Consider the following 16,034-nt stretch of genomic DNA (forward strand, 5'->3'; position numbering starts at 1 on the left):
CTTTGGTTAATGGTATTTGACATACCAAAAATGAAAATTTAAGTCTTTTAACAAAATATTAATGTTGCTTTATTGGGACTGTCTTTATCAAAGAAACCGTGCGCATTCATTAACAAAATAGTGTTTTTTTCCCATTCTGACAGATCTGTTTTTGACAGATCTGTCAAGACATCCCTGCATCTATCAGGTGCTCAACGTTATTTTGTCGAGGATAATCCAAATAAAATGTAGATTAAGAGATAATTGATTTATTAAACATGCAATTGTAATAGGTTGTTAAAAAGGTAATTTTAAGTAGATTTCAATTTTGATCTAAAATATATACATTCCGATAAAAAAAAATTAAAATTGCTGTGATTACTGAGCAAGCGCAAAATGACACGTAACACTTGACATTAGCAAAATTTTAGTTTTATAGCATAATATTGATGTTCTAAATCTAAAAGTTCTATCTGTAATAATAATTGAGATCGGATCATGTACATTCGATCACGAATCACGAATGTACTTGCGGCCCAGAAATAATCTGCATACATTTTGCAGGAAGGCGTTCCTTGGGTTAATAGTCGTAAGCCCCTCGTTAATGAGATACAGAGTGTTAAAATTCCAGTTTTTTAAAGATTTTTCTTTAGGTCTTTAAATATTAAATTGAAATTTTATACACTAGTCTTTAGAAACTACATAATCAGGTTTTTAAAATCGTTGTTAAAATCTACACGATGATGCTTTTTATGGCGTAACTATACCGCTTTTCATCATTCCAAACATTCGTGTGATACACAATAAATGTCTATATTTTAATTTTTTTTGAAGCTACCTATTGAGAACCCTTTGTAATGATCATTAAATCTAGGTTAGTAAGAGAAAAAAGTTTTCAATAAAATATAAGCATTCATTTGACCTTTTATCAGCTCACGAAATCGGTGCCCCTAATCCAAAAGCTGCCTTCATGTAAAATTATTCATAAATGTTCTGTGTTCGTGTGACGGAATTTTTATACACTCACTACACATTTGAATATTAAATTGTTGTTGGCCAAGAAAATAAGAATCTCTGAATAAAGTAATTTAAATAAGTACTTGGACGGTTGACAAGGGCCAGATAGAGATTGTTGTGAGTAAAGAAAAAAATTTAATTCAAAATAACGATATTCAGGGATTTTATAGGGTAGGCAATTTATAGTTATAAAAAATTCAGAGGCATATCCCTGAAAAACTGAAACTGATAGGCAGAACCACACAGAAGTCAATACTCGTAATTTATTAGCCAATGATTTTGTTCGCCTTGAGTAATCGAGAGTTTGCGCCATTTGTCATATGTGTGGATTTATCGGTCGCCATTTTGGCAATAAATCAACGACGTGACTGGCTAAAAGCTTTTATAAATTATAAGTTTCTTAAAAAGTGTAGGAATGTATGCAACAGTCGCCTGCTGGTATTACAGGTTACGTGCATAGTAAAAAGAACAATTAGTAACATTGAATTGACAATTTCGAGCGATTGACATTTTTCGAATTAGAATCTATCAAACACATATAAAATCAAACTGAAGCATTTTGGTAACCTTATTAACTCCAACTACGCTAAATTTCTATTTCATATTCTGTTTATATTCTATTTTCCAACGCCAAGATTGTTCTTTCCACTGGCCTAGTTGATCAGATATTTTTCAAATACATTTAAATCGAAGCTGACGTCATTTAACAGTTGTATAACTGTTGACTTTACTGAACTTAGCCCCTGTGGTACAGATATTTAAAAAAGTTCACTACCGAGTATTGACAGTTTTAGACATTTTCTAAAAAAGTTTCGTTTAGTAAAAAAGTTGGAAAGTTGAGGAAACGCGACTTTGTAATGTTTTTTAACTAAATTCGTTTGCGGATCTATAAAATTATAGTAATTGATGTAGTTTTATTATAGTAATTTTTGCAGTTTGTAAACATACGATAAGCCCTATTAATATCTACTGTGTAACAAATACTATTAAGACTAACACAAAATACCTCAAATTCCTGCAAATATGTCTCCCCCAAGAAAAGATCTAATACATTTCCGACATGCATAAGGGTTTTGGGTATTTAAAAGGCCTTAAATTTCAAGTTTTAGTACCGCTTGAATTTTCGATTTTAGACTTTGATACAGATTTTGTCGTTAATTGTTTTTTAATAACTGTCGTTAAATTATGTATAAAATCAAGAGAAAAAAATGCCTATAGAAATTAAAGAAATCTTGATGTAATTGTGACGTGTAAAATCTAAAGCAACGATTTAGAATTCTGTAATAAAATTGGTAAACTTTGATAATTGCCCAGAAAACATTATATAAGTTTTTATCTTGTCACCTTTACCGGAAATGCTATCAGTGACCACCAGAACACTGCAACACTTCAATGCTTCAAACATGATCCAGCGAGTCAACCTCTGAAAATGCTTGAAAATGTAGTTAATGTGTACCTCAAAAGCATTTTTCTCGTTTATTATATAAATTGAACTTCACAGGAGGAATGTTGGTCCTTGACATGGACATTGAATGCAAATAATTCCTAACGTTTCGCCAACACGAGTGTCTGGCATCGTCAAGGACCTATCACGGCCTGATCAATCGTCTTTGTTGAAATGTGCTTGAGTCCTCTTGAGTATAGTTACGTAGGTAGCAGGTTTATTTAGTTCTCCAGTCAATTCAATAAAAACCATGAAAATCCTAACGCAAATGGTATAACATACGATTGTATTATACTGTATCAGAATAGGCTAGCGAGTCACTCGTTTCGACCATCAGGTTCAAGGAAATACTACACATCAATGCTTCCGAAGTCTAGTCAGAACTTAACTTTACAACAGATTTACAAAAGCAAATCTATGGTATTACATATAAAGACAGTCTCAGCACTTGTTCTATCGGGAACCAGTATCTACTATACTACATAGAAATTTGGGCAAGTATGAGTTCAACAGCACGAACACGCCGATTACCTGCTTACAAACGACAATGCATTTATTAATAAAGGATATTAATCATGTAATAATGAACATTAGTAAAAATTATAAAGAATATTATTAATGATGAATTAAAATTCGTTCCCGAAAAGTATGATTGAAGGGTAAGAAACCATCTTGTGGGTCTTATCCCTCGATCCAATGCCTAACCTGAACTGAGCTGGGAAACCTACATATACATATTTCTATTTATCTTACGTCTTCACGTTACATCTGGCGGCTTAAGTTCATGATACTGTAAATTCCTCATGAAAATCAGATGGTTTCCCGACCCGCAACGATCGATTATAAAAACTATAAATAGCAAAAATCTAAAAATTTAGGTCAATATGAAAACTTTCTTATTTTAAATAGAATAAGCAATTAGTTATTAAATTTTTCTTATAACTGTAGGAAAATTGTCGACGAATAAAAATTCAGTGATATGTAGGACATTCCATACATACAGTGTGGAAGTTTTGGATGGAACAGTCCATATAACTAAGATGCCGAACATATGCGGCCAAAATCCTCGGATACGTCGATTTTTATTTTTTCTTGCGGTTTTTTGATGATAAATTCATGTATACAGGGTAGTCCAAAAATCAGGTACGACCATCAACGTTGTTTTTTTCAAATGGAAACACCAATTTTTTATTTCATTTTTGAGTTCTACGCAAAGTTCTAAGTGTGTTTCATGTACCATGTTTTATACCTAAACGCAAGAGGTCTCGAGAAATGTACGATTGAACATTGTTGACGTTGTTTATTTACCGCGTGTCCTAAAAATTTCAGATTAATTAGGCCATGGAATTAATTGAGTACGAACCCGCATATCTTTTATATTGGTTATTTTGTTCAGTTTCTGTTTATGCCAAGTTGTGCTCTTCATTGCTTTTGATTTATTGCAAAATTTGCAGCATTTTGACTATTGCATTTGACAGAAAAAAAGAGAATCGAAATTCTGATTATGAAAAGATGTGGAAATAGACAACGTACACATCCAGAAGTATGTGTTTTATTTAACAATAAATATCCAGATGATTGTCCTTTAGTACACTTCACCGTCTCTAAAATTTTAAATAAGTTTTTTGAACTACGATATGTTAGAGACAATTTACAACACCGGTCTGAAGTACCCGAAGAAGTGCAATTAAACCTTTTATTACAGCTACAAGAAAATCCGCATAATACCTTGCGAGCAGTGAGTGTTAATAATGACATCACCCACACTTCTGTTCTGAAATATTTGAAAACTTATAAATGACATCCATAGAAATTATCACGAGTTGGTAGGTCCACTAGTTAAAAGCAAATGATCTTGATCGTAGAGTTGAATTATGTGCTAACATGATGGAGAGATGCAATACTGATGTTACGATTATATTTTTGTCAACCGTATTATCAGTTCTGATGATATTGGGCGTCTCAGAATCCTCATTGGATAATGAAGGCCCACATTTAATTTTCAAAAAAGGTAAATGTTTGGGCCGGAATAGTTGGCAACAGAATTTTAGGACCCCATTTTATTGACGGAACATTAACAGGTGAAAAGAATTTAGAATTGCTCATAGATCTTGTTGCTGCTCTTGTTGAGCTATATCCAAATGAGAATCATCGTGAGGTTTCCAGTGATACTTTATGGTTTCAACATGATGGAGCACTCCCTAATTGTCACGTTGATGTTAGGGCTTATTTAAATGACATTTTTCCTGAACGCTAGATTGGTAGACGAGGAGTGATTGAATGGCCGGCACGATCACCTGACCTCACGCCTTTAGATTACTTTCTATGGGGTTATCTTAAGAGTAAGGTATACTTTAACCAACCAGAAACTATCGAAGCCTTAAAAGAAAGAATCCGTAATGAAGTAATAACAATTACTCTAGCAATACTTCAAAATGTCAAACAGGAATTCATTCATCATCTTGCTTATTGTCAAGAAGTAGGTGGAATCCAATTCGAACATTTAATTTAATTGTTGCTTGTTATTTTATTTTGTATTAAATCGGTCCCTTTCAGGACCAAAGAAATTTTAAAAGAAATAAAAAGTTTTAGTTTTTGATATGTTCAATTGTAAATTTCTCGAGACCTGTTGTGTTTAGATATATATAAGACATGGTACATGAAACACACTTAGAATTTTGCGTAGAATTCAAAAATGAAATAAAAAATTGGTGTTTCCATTTGAAAAAACAAAGTTGATGATTGTACCTAATTTTTGGCCTACCCTGTATACATTAATTTATCATTAAAAAAAAAACAAGAAAAAATAAAAATCTCCATATCCGAGGATTTTGGCCGCATATGTTCGGCATCTTAGTTATATGGACTGTTCCATCCAAAACTTCCACACTGTATAATCCATATATATAATAAGCAACTTGATAACTATTCCTGTATAATTGAAAGTGCTTGATATTTTAGGCGGGATGCCCTTATCAACTTTTATATGGTACCGGATTTTCAGATTTTTCTAATTTATAATTTTTCCATAATCGATCAATGTAGTTCGTAGAGGACCACCCTGAATAATAGCCAGTATAGAAATTTAACAATAAATGTTATGGCTTTTGATCAATAAATTAGATATCAAACTTTAGTCTTCAAAATCTAGCTCATTCAAAACAAAACTCAGAAATAAATTAAGCAGAGGTGAACAGCAGAAACTGAACCACTGAACCTTGGATTGATATTATAGCGTGATTGCGGCCAATAACATTATAAAAATGCCTACAGTTAGTTGAAAAATTGGACATTTGTAGAGCCTTTTCACGATATTTACGTCGCCTTAATGGACTCTTTTTCCGATTTGGATAGTGATTATAAGATAGCTAAAGAATGGGAGCGCCGTACTATCCATTATTGCCTTGATAACCGAAAACTCAAATAAATTAAATTTTGGCGAGGCGTCCTTTCCTATATTTAATGGTGTGAAGTAATATGCTAAACGGAAGGGCAATTTGGCCATATTGAGGTTAAAGCAGAACTTATGAAACTAGTATTTGAGACAAACTGTTTGAAAAGTAGAAGATCAAAAAATAAGCGACGCCTCCCTGCAAGTGATTTTAAAGACGTTACATGATTTAAAAGTGCTGTATATCACTATAAATAACAGTATGACAGCACTAGTTTGAAGCGGTGATATTTGTTCTTTAAGTCGATTAAAATTGATATCTTACATTTATTAAGGTGTTGTTTTCGTTTATGCCTATAATATTACTGTAGATAATGCTTAGAGTTCCATTATTACAAATCTAAATAATTATAGTCGATGTTTATCCATTATAAGTACAATGGTAAAACAAGTAGGGCGGTTTAAAAGGATAGGCGTTGTTGCTGTTCTGCTTCATAGCTTGGTTAATTTATGAATCTTTGGTTTTGAAGAGCGAACAAGCCGCTTTCTTTCGATTTGTGAGAAATTCAGATTTCGAAATTTTAATTTAGATTAAAGATGATGCCGTGGGCGGCAACTTTCCTAGATTTAAAAGCTAATCATTTTTTGTGCCATATTGAATAGACTTTTTGAATAACAGAATTGTCTCTGCCAATTTTTCCACGTAAAAAAAGTATTGATTACTTGTTTTCGAGATATTTATATTTTCATTATTCGGTGCAATCCTCAGTTCCCGCTCTACCCTATCTTATATTTTTAATTTTTGTGAAAGTCATACTTTATCAATAATCTGAATGTGTTTAGTTTATATAAAATTGAACATTTTTTGTATATTAATCTTAAGAAACATAAAAAGGTAGGTTTTCTAAAAATAAAAATTGGTTTTCATTTACCTATTCAATTATAAAGAAAAAAGTGCTCTCCACTCTTTCCTACAAAACATCCTTCACTAGCGAAAAAATAAAAATAATTTTAATGCATAGTATTGAAAAATGAATAGGTTAGGAAAAGTAACATCCATTTTCATTCCGCATTTCGACAAATATGTATAGAACCTTCACTCTAGAACAACTGCATGTCCGTTTCAAATTTTTCCGTTTTTGTAGATGCACCATCAAACTAAAAATGACGAATGCCCGCGACTATATTATTAATTTAATTTACGAGTCCGTATGATGCCAAAAAAAGTTTCGATATTAACCGACGGGCAGCCTTTTTACTCGATAGTTGGGAATTTAATAGTGATGGCGATTAAACGCGATCGTCCTATCACGTCCGACTGCTCAAGGTCACCGCTGGTTGTGGTACCGGCCGACAGGTTCTTCGACCCGCACTCGGTCGGTACTCAACGTACTTAGTTCCCTGGGTGCCTGCTACTTCTCCATAATACATATTGATGCTTTGGCGCGATATTTTATTATGGATTTCGTATGTGATGCAATGGAACTCTGGTACAGCGAACTTTAGATGCTTTATTCATTACATTATTGAAACGAGCAAATTCGCATAATGATAATGACGCACATTTTTTCGGTACGAGATGGTTATGTGAGATGACCTTGACTTGCTTATGGATAAGAAATGGACTACATGATAATGATTCTAGGCGATGTATTTCGAGTTTTTTACCAGAAATTTATTTTTGTTGTGATGTCACATTCGATAAGCAACGGAAGGAATAATTAACAATTACATTCATTGATGTACAAATCACAGGTTAAATATTCTAAATGCTTTAGTGGGCTTTACCTCTTTTTTAATGTACATATGTATGTATCTATATCTATATCTATATATGTATATATACAATAAGATTTGAAGAGTTAGTGAGATTAAAAATTAAATCTTTTACCCAAACGTTTTCCAGGATGAGAAGAGAAAAAGTAAATTTTTGTTTATTTTAGACATACAATAGCGAAAGCGACCAAGCCGAGTATGTCATGACCCAATTACATAGAAATAATAACACGTACAAAAGTAAAAAATCATTAAATGTTTAATGTTATAAAGAAAACAAAAGAAATAATGAATATTTTTTTATATGTTTAGAGCTATAACTTGGATGACTATTAAATCAAGAAACACTATACCAAATTAATGATGTATCGGTAGTCGATATCGTTCAATCCTCTAGAGAGAAAAATGATTTTATAAATGAACGATTTTGCGCGAAACTCCGTGCTATTTTCATTATTAGAATCATATGTGGAATCCTTTCATTCAGTTCACGCATCTAATTTTAAAGCAAAGTTGTGAATTGTTTTCAAGCGTAGCATAACATTAATTTAATCCTGTAACCCGCCGATATCGAACTGAAATTCGAACAAGCGATATATCGATATGCGGGCACGCTTGCCCACCGAACGTGAGTCACCCTTTACTTCCCACTCCTCCTACCCCGCCGACGTCGGACCGGGGGGTCGCAGACGGAGGGTTGTTTATCCCTCCCTCATCACTGGCAAAGTATAATCACAACTCGGACACAATCGTTACATTAAGTTAACGTTCAGTTTTTCTCAGTGTTTTTAGATAGTTTTAGTGAAAATTCTCAAGTGAAATGTTGATTATGTGGTGGAAAGTGAATTTGCGCACGCACAAGCAAGGTCAGAATGACGTGGGCAAGGTCGTGAATGGATGTAAATGACGTCAGGAACTGAAAGGTTAGGTCGTGTCCTCTTACAATGATTTGGGACATTAGTGCATTGCTGAATAGATCTACGTAGGTTTAGTGTGCTTCAAATTTTTAATGTTACATAGTATGATGCGGATTTTGGTTAGGGGAAACTGTAAGAGAGACGAGTCCTTTAAGCTATTTATTTAGGGATATTTAAGCTTTGACGAAGAGTAAAATCTAAAATGCATGGTTTCGCATTCCTTGCATTTTCTATGAAGGAATAAAATATGAGTTTCTCTTAAAAAATCCCACAGATGTAAAACTAAAACAAATTTGAAACTCACTAATATACCTATACAAAATTAATGCATAACATATATACATATATATACAGTGGTGGCCATAAGTATGGAATATTATTTTAATTTGATAAAATATTTATTAAAAAGTATTAAACAAAAATTACACAAATGCTTGAAGGACTTTATTTAATTTCCTATAATTATAACATAAAATTAAGATTTCTAATTGAAAAAGTTTTTAGAAAAATGAAAATGAAAAATTACACTTGAACAAAAATATGGAATATTTTTATATCATGGTATGGAGTCTGCCATCTTAAGTAAACTCAATATTTTGTGGCATACCCCTTAGCATCTAGGACAACCTGACATCGACGCTGCATTGAATCAATTAGATTCTGGCACGTTGAGGAAGAAATGTTTTTCCATTCTTCTTGTATGATCCTCCACAATTCTTCAGTATTTGACACGTGTCTTTGTCTAATTTTTCGTTTCAAATGGTCCCACAGATGTTCGATGGGATTTAAATCAGGAGATTGTGAAGGCCATTCTATAACATCTATCTGCTTTTCAATAAACTAATTTTTAATCAACCGTGAAGAATGTTTAGGATCATTATCCTGTTGGAACCGCCATACCAGTGGCATTTCTTCCTCGGCAAATGGAAGCATATGCTGCTCTAGGATATTTTTGTATAAAAACCGATCCATTATTCCATCAATTTTGACTAACAGGCCAACTCCAGATCTCGAAAAAGATCCCTACACCATTAAACTCTGACCGCCATGTTTAACAGTGGGCTTTTGGTACTTGGGATCAAATCTCTTCTCTATCGGTCGCCGAACATAAGTTTTTCCATCCGAATCAAACAGTTTGATTTTGGTTTCGTCACTGAAAAGGACGGTATTCCATTTTTCGGGTGTCCAAAACAGATGTGAGCGTGCAAACTTAATTCTGGCCTTCCGGTTTTTTTTGGAAATTAATGGTTTCTTCACTGCCAATCGTCCAAACAATCCAGTATCACATAGACGACGCCTCACAGTACGATCACTAATTTAAATACCACTATTATTTGTAATTTCTTCCTTTATTAAGCGCGATGATTTTTCGGGATCTTTGGAGGATATAATTTTAATAGGTTGGTCTGTATGGACTGTTGTTTTTCTGGGACGTCCTGTTTTCAGATGGTTTTTTACGGCGTTGAATACCCTAAACTTCCTCAAAATTTTCGATACACACCCCTGGCTCACATTAAATGTCTTTGCGATGTCCTTCTGATTGGCTCCGTTATTTGACATCTCCACTATTCGTGATCGAAGATCTTCCGAAAGATATTTTTTTTTAACCATTTCGGCTTCAAATTTTATCGAACTGTAACACTCAATACTGAATACTAAATGCAAAATAAATTTAAATCTATGATATTCCATACTTTTGTCCATCTAAAAAAATTTGTTTATCGGTGGAATTTTTGATAGCAACATTCTATAAATACTGTATGGTTTAAAATGTAGAATTGACCTATCCCAATTTAAATATACCAGAATTGAAGAAAAAAAGTAAAGGCCCTTTAGCTAAATAAAGTTTCAAAAAATATTCCATACTTATGGCCACCACTGTATATATACATATATATATGCATAGGCCTATGAGCTAACAGTAAAGTCGTTGACATAAAAATCGTAGAAACTGGTTTAATTTATCAATGCTGTTGTTATTATCAATGTGTTTTAGCACATCCAACCGATATTCCTTACCATCAGTTTTTGGACAGCAAATTAGCACCCATACTAAAACATTTTAGAACCTAAATAAAAAAACAATAAATTCCTCCTCTTTTATTATTAATAAAGTCAAAGACGGTTCTCATTATTTCCCCGTAATTCCGTGGAGCAATAAAAGACCGCCATAAATTTTACGACTACCTTTTTATAATAATTCTCTATTTCTAATCGACTGTTTTTTAGTGTTGCCATTAGTCTAAGGCATACACTCGATTTATAGAGTGACTTTAATATCAGACAAGTTTCCTATTAAAATTATAATTAATAATTCTGTATTTACACTGGATAAATGACACGGATCAACACACATTTTGTATCGGGGTTTTCCTAATTAGATCCTCACTTTTCTCACCTAACTGATTATAGAAAAAAATTGTCCAAATTGAAAAAGTTCGCTTTTGTGGCAGCTAGAACCAAATGAAATACTGATTTTATAAAGATGTTCCTTGTTTCTCGCCATTATTGTATGCAAAAATGGAATCAATTTATTAAATGTACGTAATAAATTTGTATTTTCAAAGAAACAAAATATTAAAAAGTTTAATGGAACGAAAAGGTAAATTTGAAATGTGTATTTTGAAAACTATTGAATTGAGGTTTTAAGGTTTTCCCGCCCTTATGGAAATCAATCCATAAGCGCGTAATGGCCAATTAAAATTCTTAGTACGTAATATAGCTATGTCCTTTGGCAAGAACCTACAAAAGTTCAGTAATTATGTACCAAAAAGCGAAATTTTCCTTGTGTTTTCCTCCTTAATTCCAATACTTAAAAAAATAACAAACTTTTGATTTTAAATAGCCATAAAAACTGAAATAACTGAAATTGTTGTGTGTTCGTCATTCTAAAAGAAACAAAAGCAAACTTATTTAATTACAAAGGGGTTTATGATTGTTTTTGAGCATACAAAATCAAAATGTTACTATTAAAGTACAAACACAAAAATAAAGATTTCTTTGTTGACCTGTGTGATGTGCATTGATAATTTAAACTACCTCTAAAGTGTCCAACGAAATATGTATGTATGATAGTTTAAGAAATTTCTACAATATTGTAATTAGACCAAGAACTACAAAAGCGCAATGACTTTTGCATCGTTAAAGCTATGATTATAGGTGTAATGTGGAGACATGATTATTTGTTTTTCACAATGTACAGTATCTTCACTCATCATTACTGCACCTTTCTCTATCAATAATTTTTAGCATGGATCAAAATTGCTATAAAACAAAGAGCATATCATTTTTACGGAACAATGCAACATATTCGTGATGGAAGAAAATGACGCATCGTTATGTGATCGAGTGGATCTGAGAGTTAAGGGTGGGACGTCCCACAAAAGGTAGGAGAGGGCGACGTGATCCCGATTTGAAAGATGGATGTGGTTGATTAAGCATTGCGGGGGTGGGTGACAGGGGGATAAAGCGGACATAAAAAGGGCAAATTGTACTGGGGATTACCTAAGTAAATGGCACAGCTTAATTAAATCTTTATTGAAAAATTTGCCAGCATGTTATTCAAGTAGTCTTCCTCAACAAGATGTTGCTTCCAAATAACAAACCTATAGCGAGTTTCGAGTGACTCCGAAAATGTCTTAAAAATTCCGAAATTCCTAATTGTAACATGGTATGCAAGAATAAACTTTCCACATTTTACAACGCAAAGAAAACATGACCGAATTATGCAATCTCTTCTAAAATTCTTCTTCCTTGTAATTTCTTTTCCGGTATTACGATCTGCCATTCACCCTTTCCCTTAAAGTCTTATAAATTAAAATTTTAAATTCACTCACTTTCACATGAAATGCACCACCCAGTAATAATAATAATTAAGTCTTGTAATTTTGGCAAAATAATGCTTCATATTAGAGTATCAAATGATCAGACTTTCAGTAAAAAAGAAAGAATGCTAGTGGCTTTTTTGTCATCGACTTAGTAGATTTTTTATTCAATTGTAAATAAATAAAATAATATTTACATGGAAATATCAGTTTATTTTGTTGTTGAACTGTAAACAAGACATCTCAAAATGCCCCCAGTGAGACAGCGTCGAAATTTTTCACACGTTTCGGATTTTGATAGAGGGCGAATTATCGGCATGAAGGAGGGTGGACTTCTTTTCGTGAAATTGCCCGAAGAATGAATCGGAACCACACCACGATTGCGAGAATATGGTCTTTGTGGTCTGAAGAAAGGGTTCAGCGACATCGTCCAGCTGGACGTCTTCCCCGTAGCAGCAACGCACGTGAAGATCGACTTCTTAGACGGATGGCCATTGGTGATCGATTTCAAACAACAATATCTGTTGCAGTAGATTGAATGGGAGCTCTAAATCGTCGGGTGTCGATGGCAACAGTTTACAGAAGAATTTCGTCTTTTGGCCTGCATTCATACCGCCCAAATCTACGACTGCCACTAACCGCCCAACATCAAGCTTCCAGATTGGCCTGGTGTCAAGAACGAATTGATTAGAATCATGAGTGGAACAATATCGTCTTCAGTGACGAGTCGCGATTTTGTTTATGGATTAGTGATGGTCGTAGAAGAGTCAGACGATACCGAGGTGAAAGAAGAAATTTGCAATTTTCTGAAAGGCGCCACACAGTTTTAACACCTGATATTATGGTCTGGGGTGCGATATGTGTTGGTCGAAAATCTTCTCTTGTGTTCATTCCAGGCACTTTAAACGCACGTCACTACATTAACAATGTTCTCAGGCCAGTATTAGTACCCTTCATGCAAACTTTACCAAATGGCATTTTCCAACAGGATAATGCAAGACCACATAGTGCGAACATTACTCGAAGATACCTGGAAGAAGCACAATTGGAAATACTGCCTTGGCCTGCACGGTCACCGGACCTATCGCCCATCGAACATCTTTGGGACATGATGAGTCGCTGTTTTCGAAATTTACCGAGGCCTCCAAACAATGTGGATGACCTACGACATCATCTTGAGGTAGCATGGAATGAAATACCCCAGGAAGATATTGATCATTTGTTGCAAAGCATACCCCGAAGAGTACGTGCTTGCATTGCCGTACGAGGCGATGTCACTTATTATTAATTTTTTCATTATCAAATGTTGTATCTTTTAACTGAAAGTCTGATCATTTGATACTCTATTATGAAGCATTATTTTGCCAAAATTACAAGACTTAATTATTATTATTACTGGGTGGTGCATTTCATGTGAAAGTGAGTGTAATAATCAAATATTTATGTCCCCACACCTATTTTTTAATCAATCATACCCGTTTCCGAGATCCTAGTAGTCATTTTACAGTAACTTCCTAAACTTATTTTTAGCTCATCTTTGGTAGATTCCCCATTCAAAACCCTGCACGATCCATCATCAATTTCCCCTTTACGAATGCCTGACTTGCCTTTACCGACACCTCCACCCATGGCTAATATATTAACAACTTCCCGGATCGGATACCGTAGAATTTTGGCTAATAGGAATACGGGCGAGTCCAGACCGTCCATTTTGAGTGGCAGAAGTTGTAGCCTGGACTTTACTGACAGGAGAGAGAGGGAGTTTATGTCCCCCATTTTAACCAGGGCGTACTTGTACCATAGAGAAGGCCTTGTACCAAATAACTCGTTACACCAAGGTAGCAATCTATATGGGTTTTGAGTGATTTTCTTAACTAGTAGTTGCAGCGTTGTTGACTGATCAACTGGGTCTGTCCCCTCTTCCTCGCCACAAAAATTGTGAAAAATTATCCGGCAGACTGCATGAATTAAGCAATTATTCTTCTTACCCACATCTGGTCCCTACGGAATGTTCTAAAGAAGTGAGAGAACAAAAGAGCAAATATTTGTCCAGAAACTCTTCAGTTTTGGACGAACTGGAAGAGGTTAGGGAACTGAACATGGAATTGCAAAAGAAGTACGTAGGGGCGGATGCAGAAAAGAATATCAGTAGGATTTTGGAAAATGAAGGGAGCACTAGCCCAGAGTACTACAGCGTGTTTTTTAATGAGCACTATATTAGTGATATTGATGAAAATGAGGAGATCAAGGAGTTCGTCTGTGGGTACAAAGCTCCGCAAAGACGGTAACTTTTCTTGCGCCATTTCTGCTTAACATGTTGTTATGTAACTCTTCTTCAACCCCAGGTACTCCGACCAATCAGAACGCGAACTCCAAAAGAACTTGTCGGACAAGAATCTATCAGGATTTTATGACAATTTTGAACAGACAATGACTTTACCAGCAAATCATAAAAAAAAATGCTCGAAGAAAGTGGCTTTCAAGAAATCGTTATTAAAGACAGTTAGTGATTTCTCTTCACTTCCGGGTAATCCATATAGTACTGTTAGCGGAGGTGATTATTGTTCGTTAGTGCCACCTACGTCAATCGGGAAAAAAGTGGGATTCAGTGGAGATTCGACTGGGAAGATTATTAAGAGTCCACACAGGACAGTGGTCAAATTAGCTAAAGTCAGGTGAGTGTGGAGAATATGCTCGCATTTTTCTGACGTATGTCAGATTAGTATTTTTAACGGTTATATAGAATTGAGAGTTGTACTTTCTTTTTGTGAAGTTTTAGTCAACTTTGTTCCCGGTCTAGTTTTGTCTTTGAAATATTTTCGTTGTGTTTTACTATTTAATATTTATTTCGATGCCTGAAAATATCTTTGTCTCGAAACACGTAAATCATAAAAATTTCCATACCGCGAAGATCGACGAGAATTTATGAGTAATATCACGGTGCACGTATCAAAACGTATATCGGTTATGCAAAACACCTTGGCGGTTATTTTTTTCAGACTTCTATATTTGAATGCGACAAGATTTCAGATGTGGTTCTCGGGGGAGTGCTTTTAAAAATTCACCATAGGAAGTTCATTTCGTAGATGCGTTTTTATAGATGCGGATTCTCGCGGTGCTGCCGGTAAATATTTATATACTTTTGATATCATCTCCAGTGCGTTATGTGTGTGATAAAAATGATATTTAAAATTCAAGTCGGTTTAGTTTTAGTAATACTTAAAGTTGCACATTGCTACATTTCCACAACCACATTCATCGAAATTCAAAAGGTTGAACAGAAATATGTCTAACTTTGTTCTAAGGATAAATTGCCTAAATTATAAAGAAAATTCCAGGTATAAAGCAATAATTAACAGAAAAACGAAATAACTACATTAAAATTAAGCCTATTCAGAAACAGTTTGGGAAATCATATGGAAGAACAAAGAACAAAACGAAAGTATATGCACATTCACAACAAACCCCCTTGGCTAAAGTATGGCAATCAAGGGGGCCATCATAGCTAAAAGGAGTTACATTTCCCCATCCAACAACTTAATGCCGCAGGGTTGACATGTTAACAGAATGACTAATCGAGGTGATTCATTTCGGCGACAGAGGGCGCCACACCCATTCGCAACTTTAATGGTGTCAGGTGCGAGTTTAAATTAAAACTTTGTTTAGTGTAAATGAGCCACGACAAA

The 16,034-nt window shown here is 34.3% G+C and overlaps 1 protein-coding gene across 2 annotated transcripts in view; it reads left to right on the forward strand.

The window, feature by feature from the left end:
* LOC136417614 (protein prickle-like) overlaps positions 1–16,034 on the forward strand; it is a 186,381-nt gene that overhangs the window by 20,670 nt on the left and 149,677 nt on the right. Inside the window, exons 1-2 of one of the 2 annotated variants that reach the window (XM_066403384.1) lie at positions 14,331–14,632; positions 14,694–15,023. The exons of the other annotated variant lie outside the window; for it this stretch is intronic. Of the exons in view, the coding sequence (XP_066259481.1) occupies positions 14,448–14,632; positions 14,694–15,023 (515 nt within the window). The 5' untranslated portion in view covers positions 14,331–14,447. Of the gene's footprint in view, positions 1–14,330; positions 14,633–14,693; positions 15,024–16,034 lie in introns of those variants that run through there. 2 annotated transcript variants of the gene reach the window in all.

The sequence above is a fragment of the Euwallacea similis genome, chromosome 29, assembly GCF_039881205.1.
Source record: "Euwallacea similis isolate ESF13 chromosome 29, ESF131.1, whole genome shotgun sequence".
Taxonomy (NCBI): domain Eukaryota; kingdom Metazoa; phylum Arthropoda; class Insecta; order Coleoptera; family Curculionidae; genus Euwallacea; species Euwallacea similis.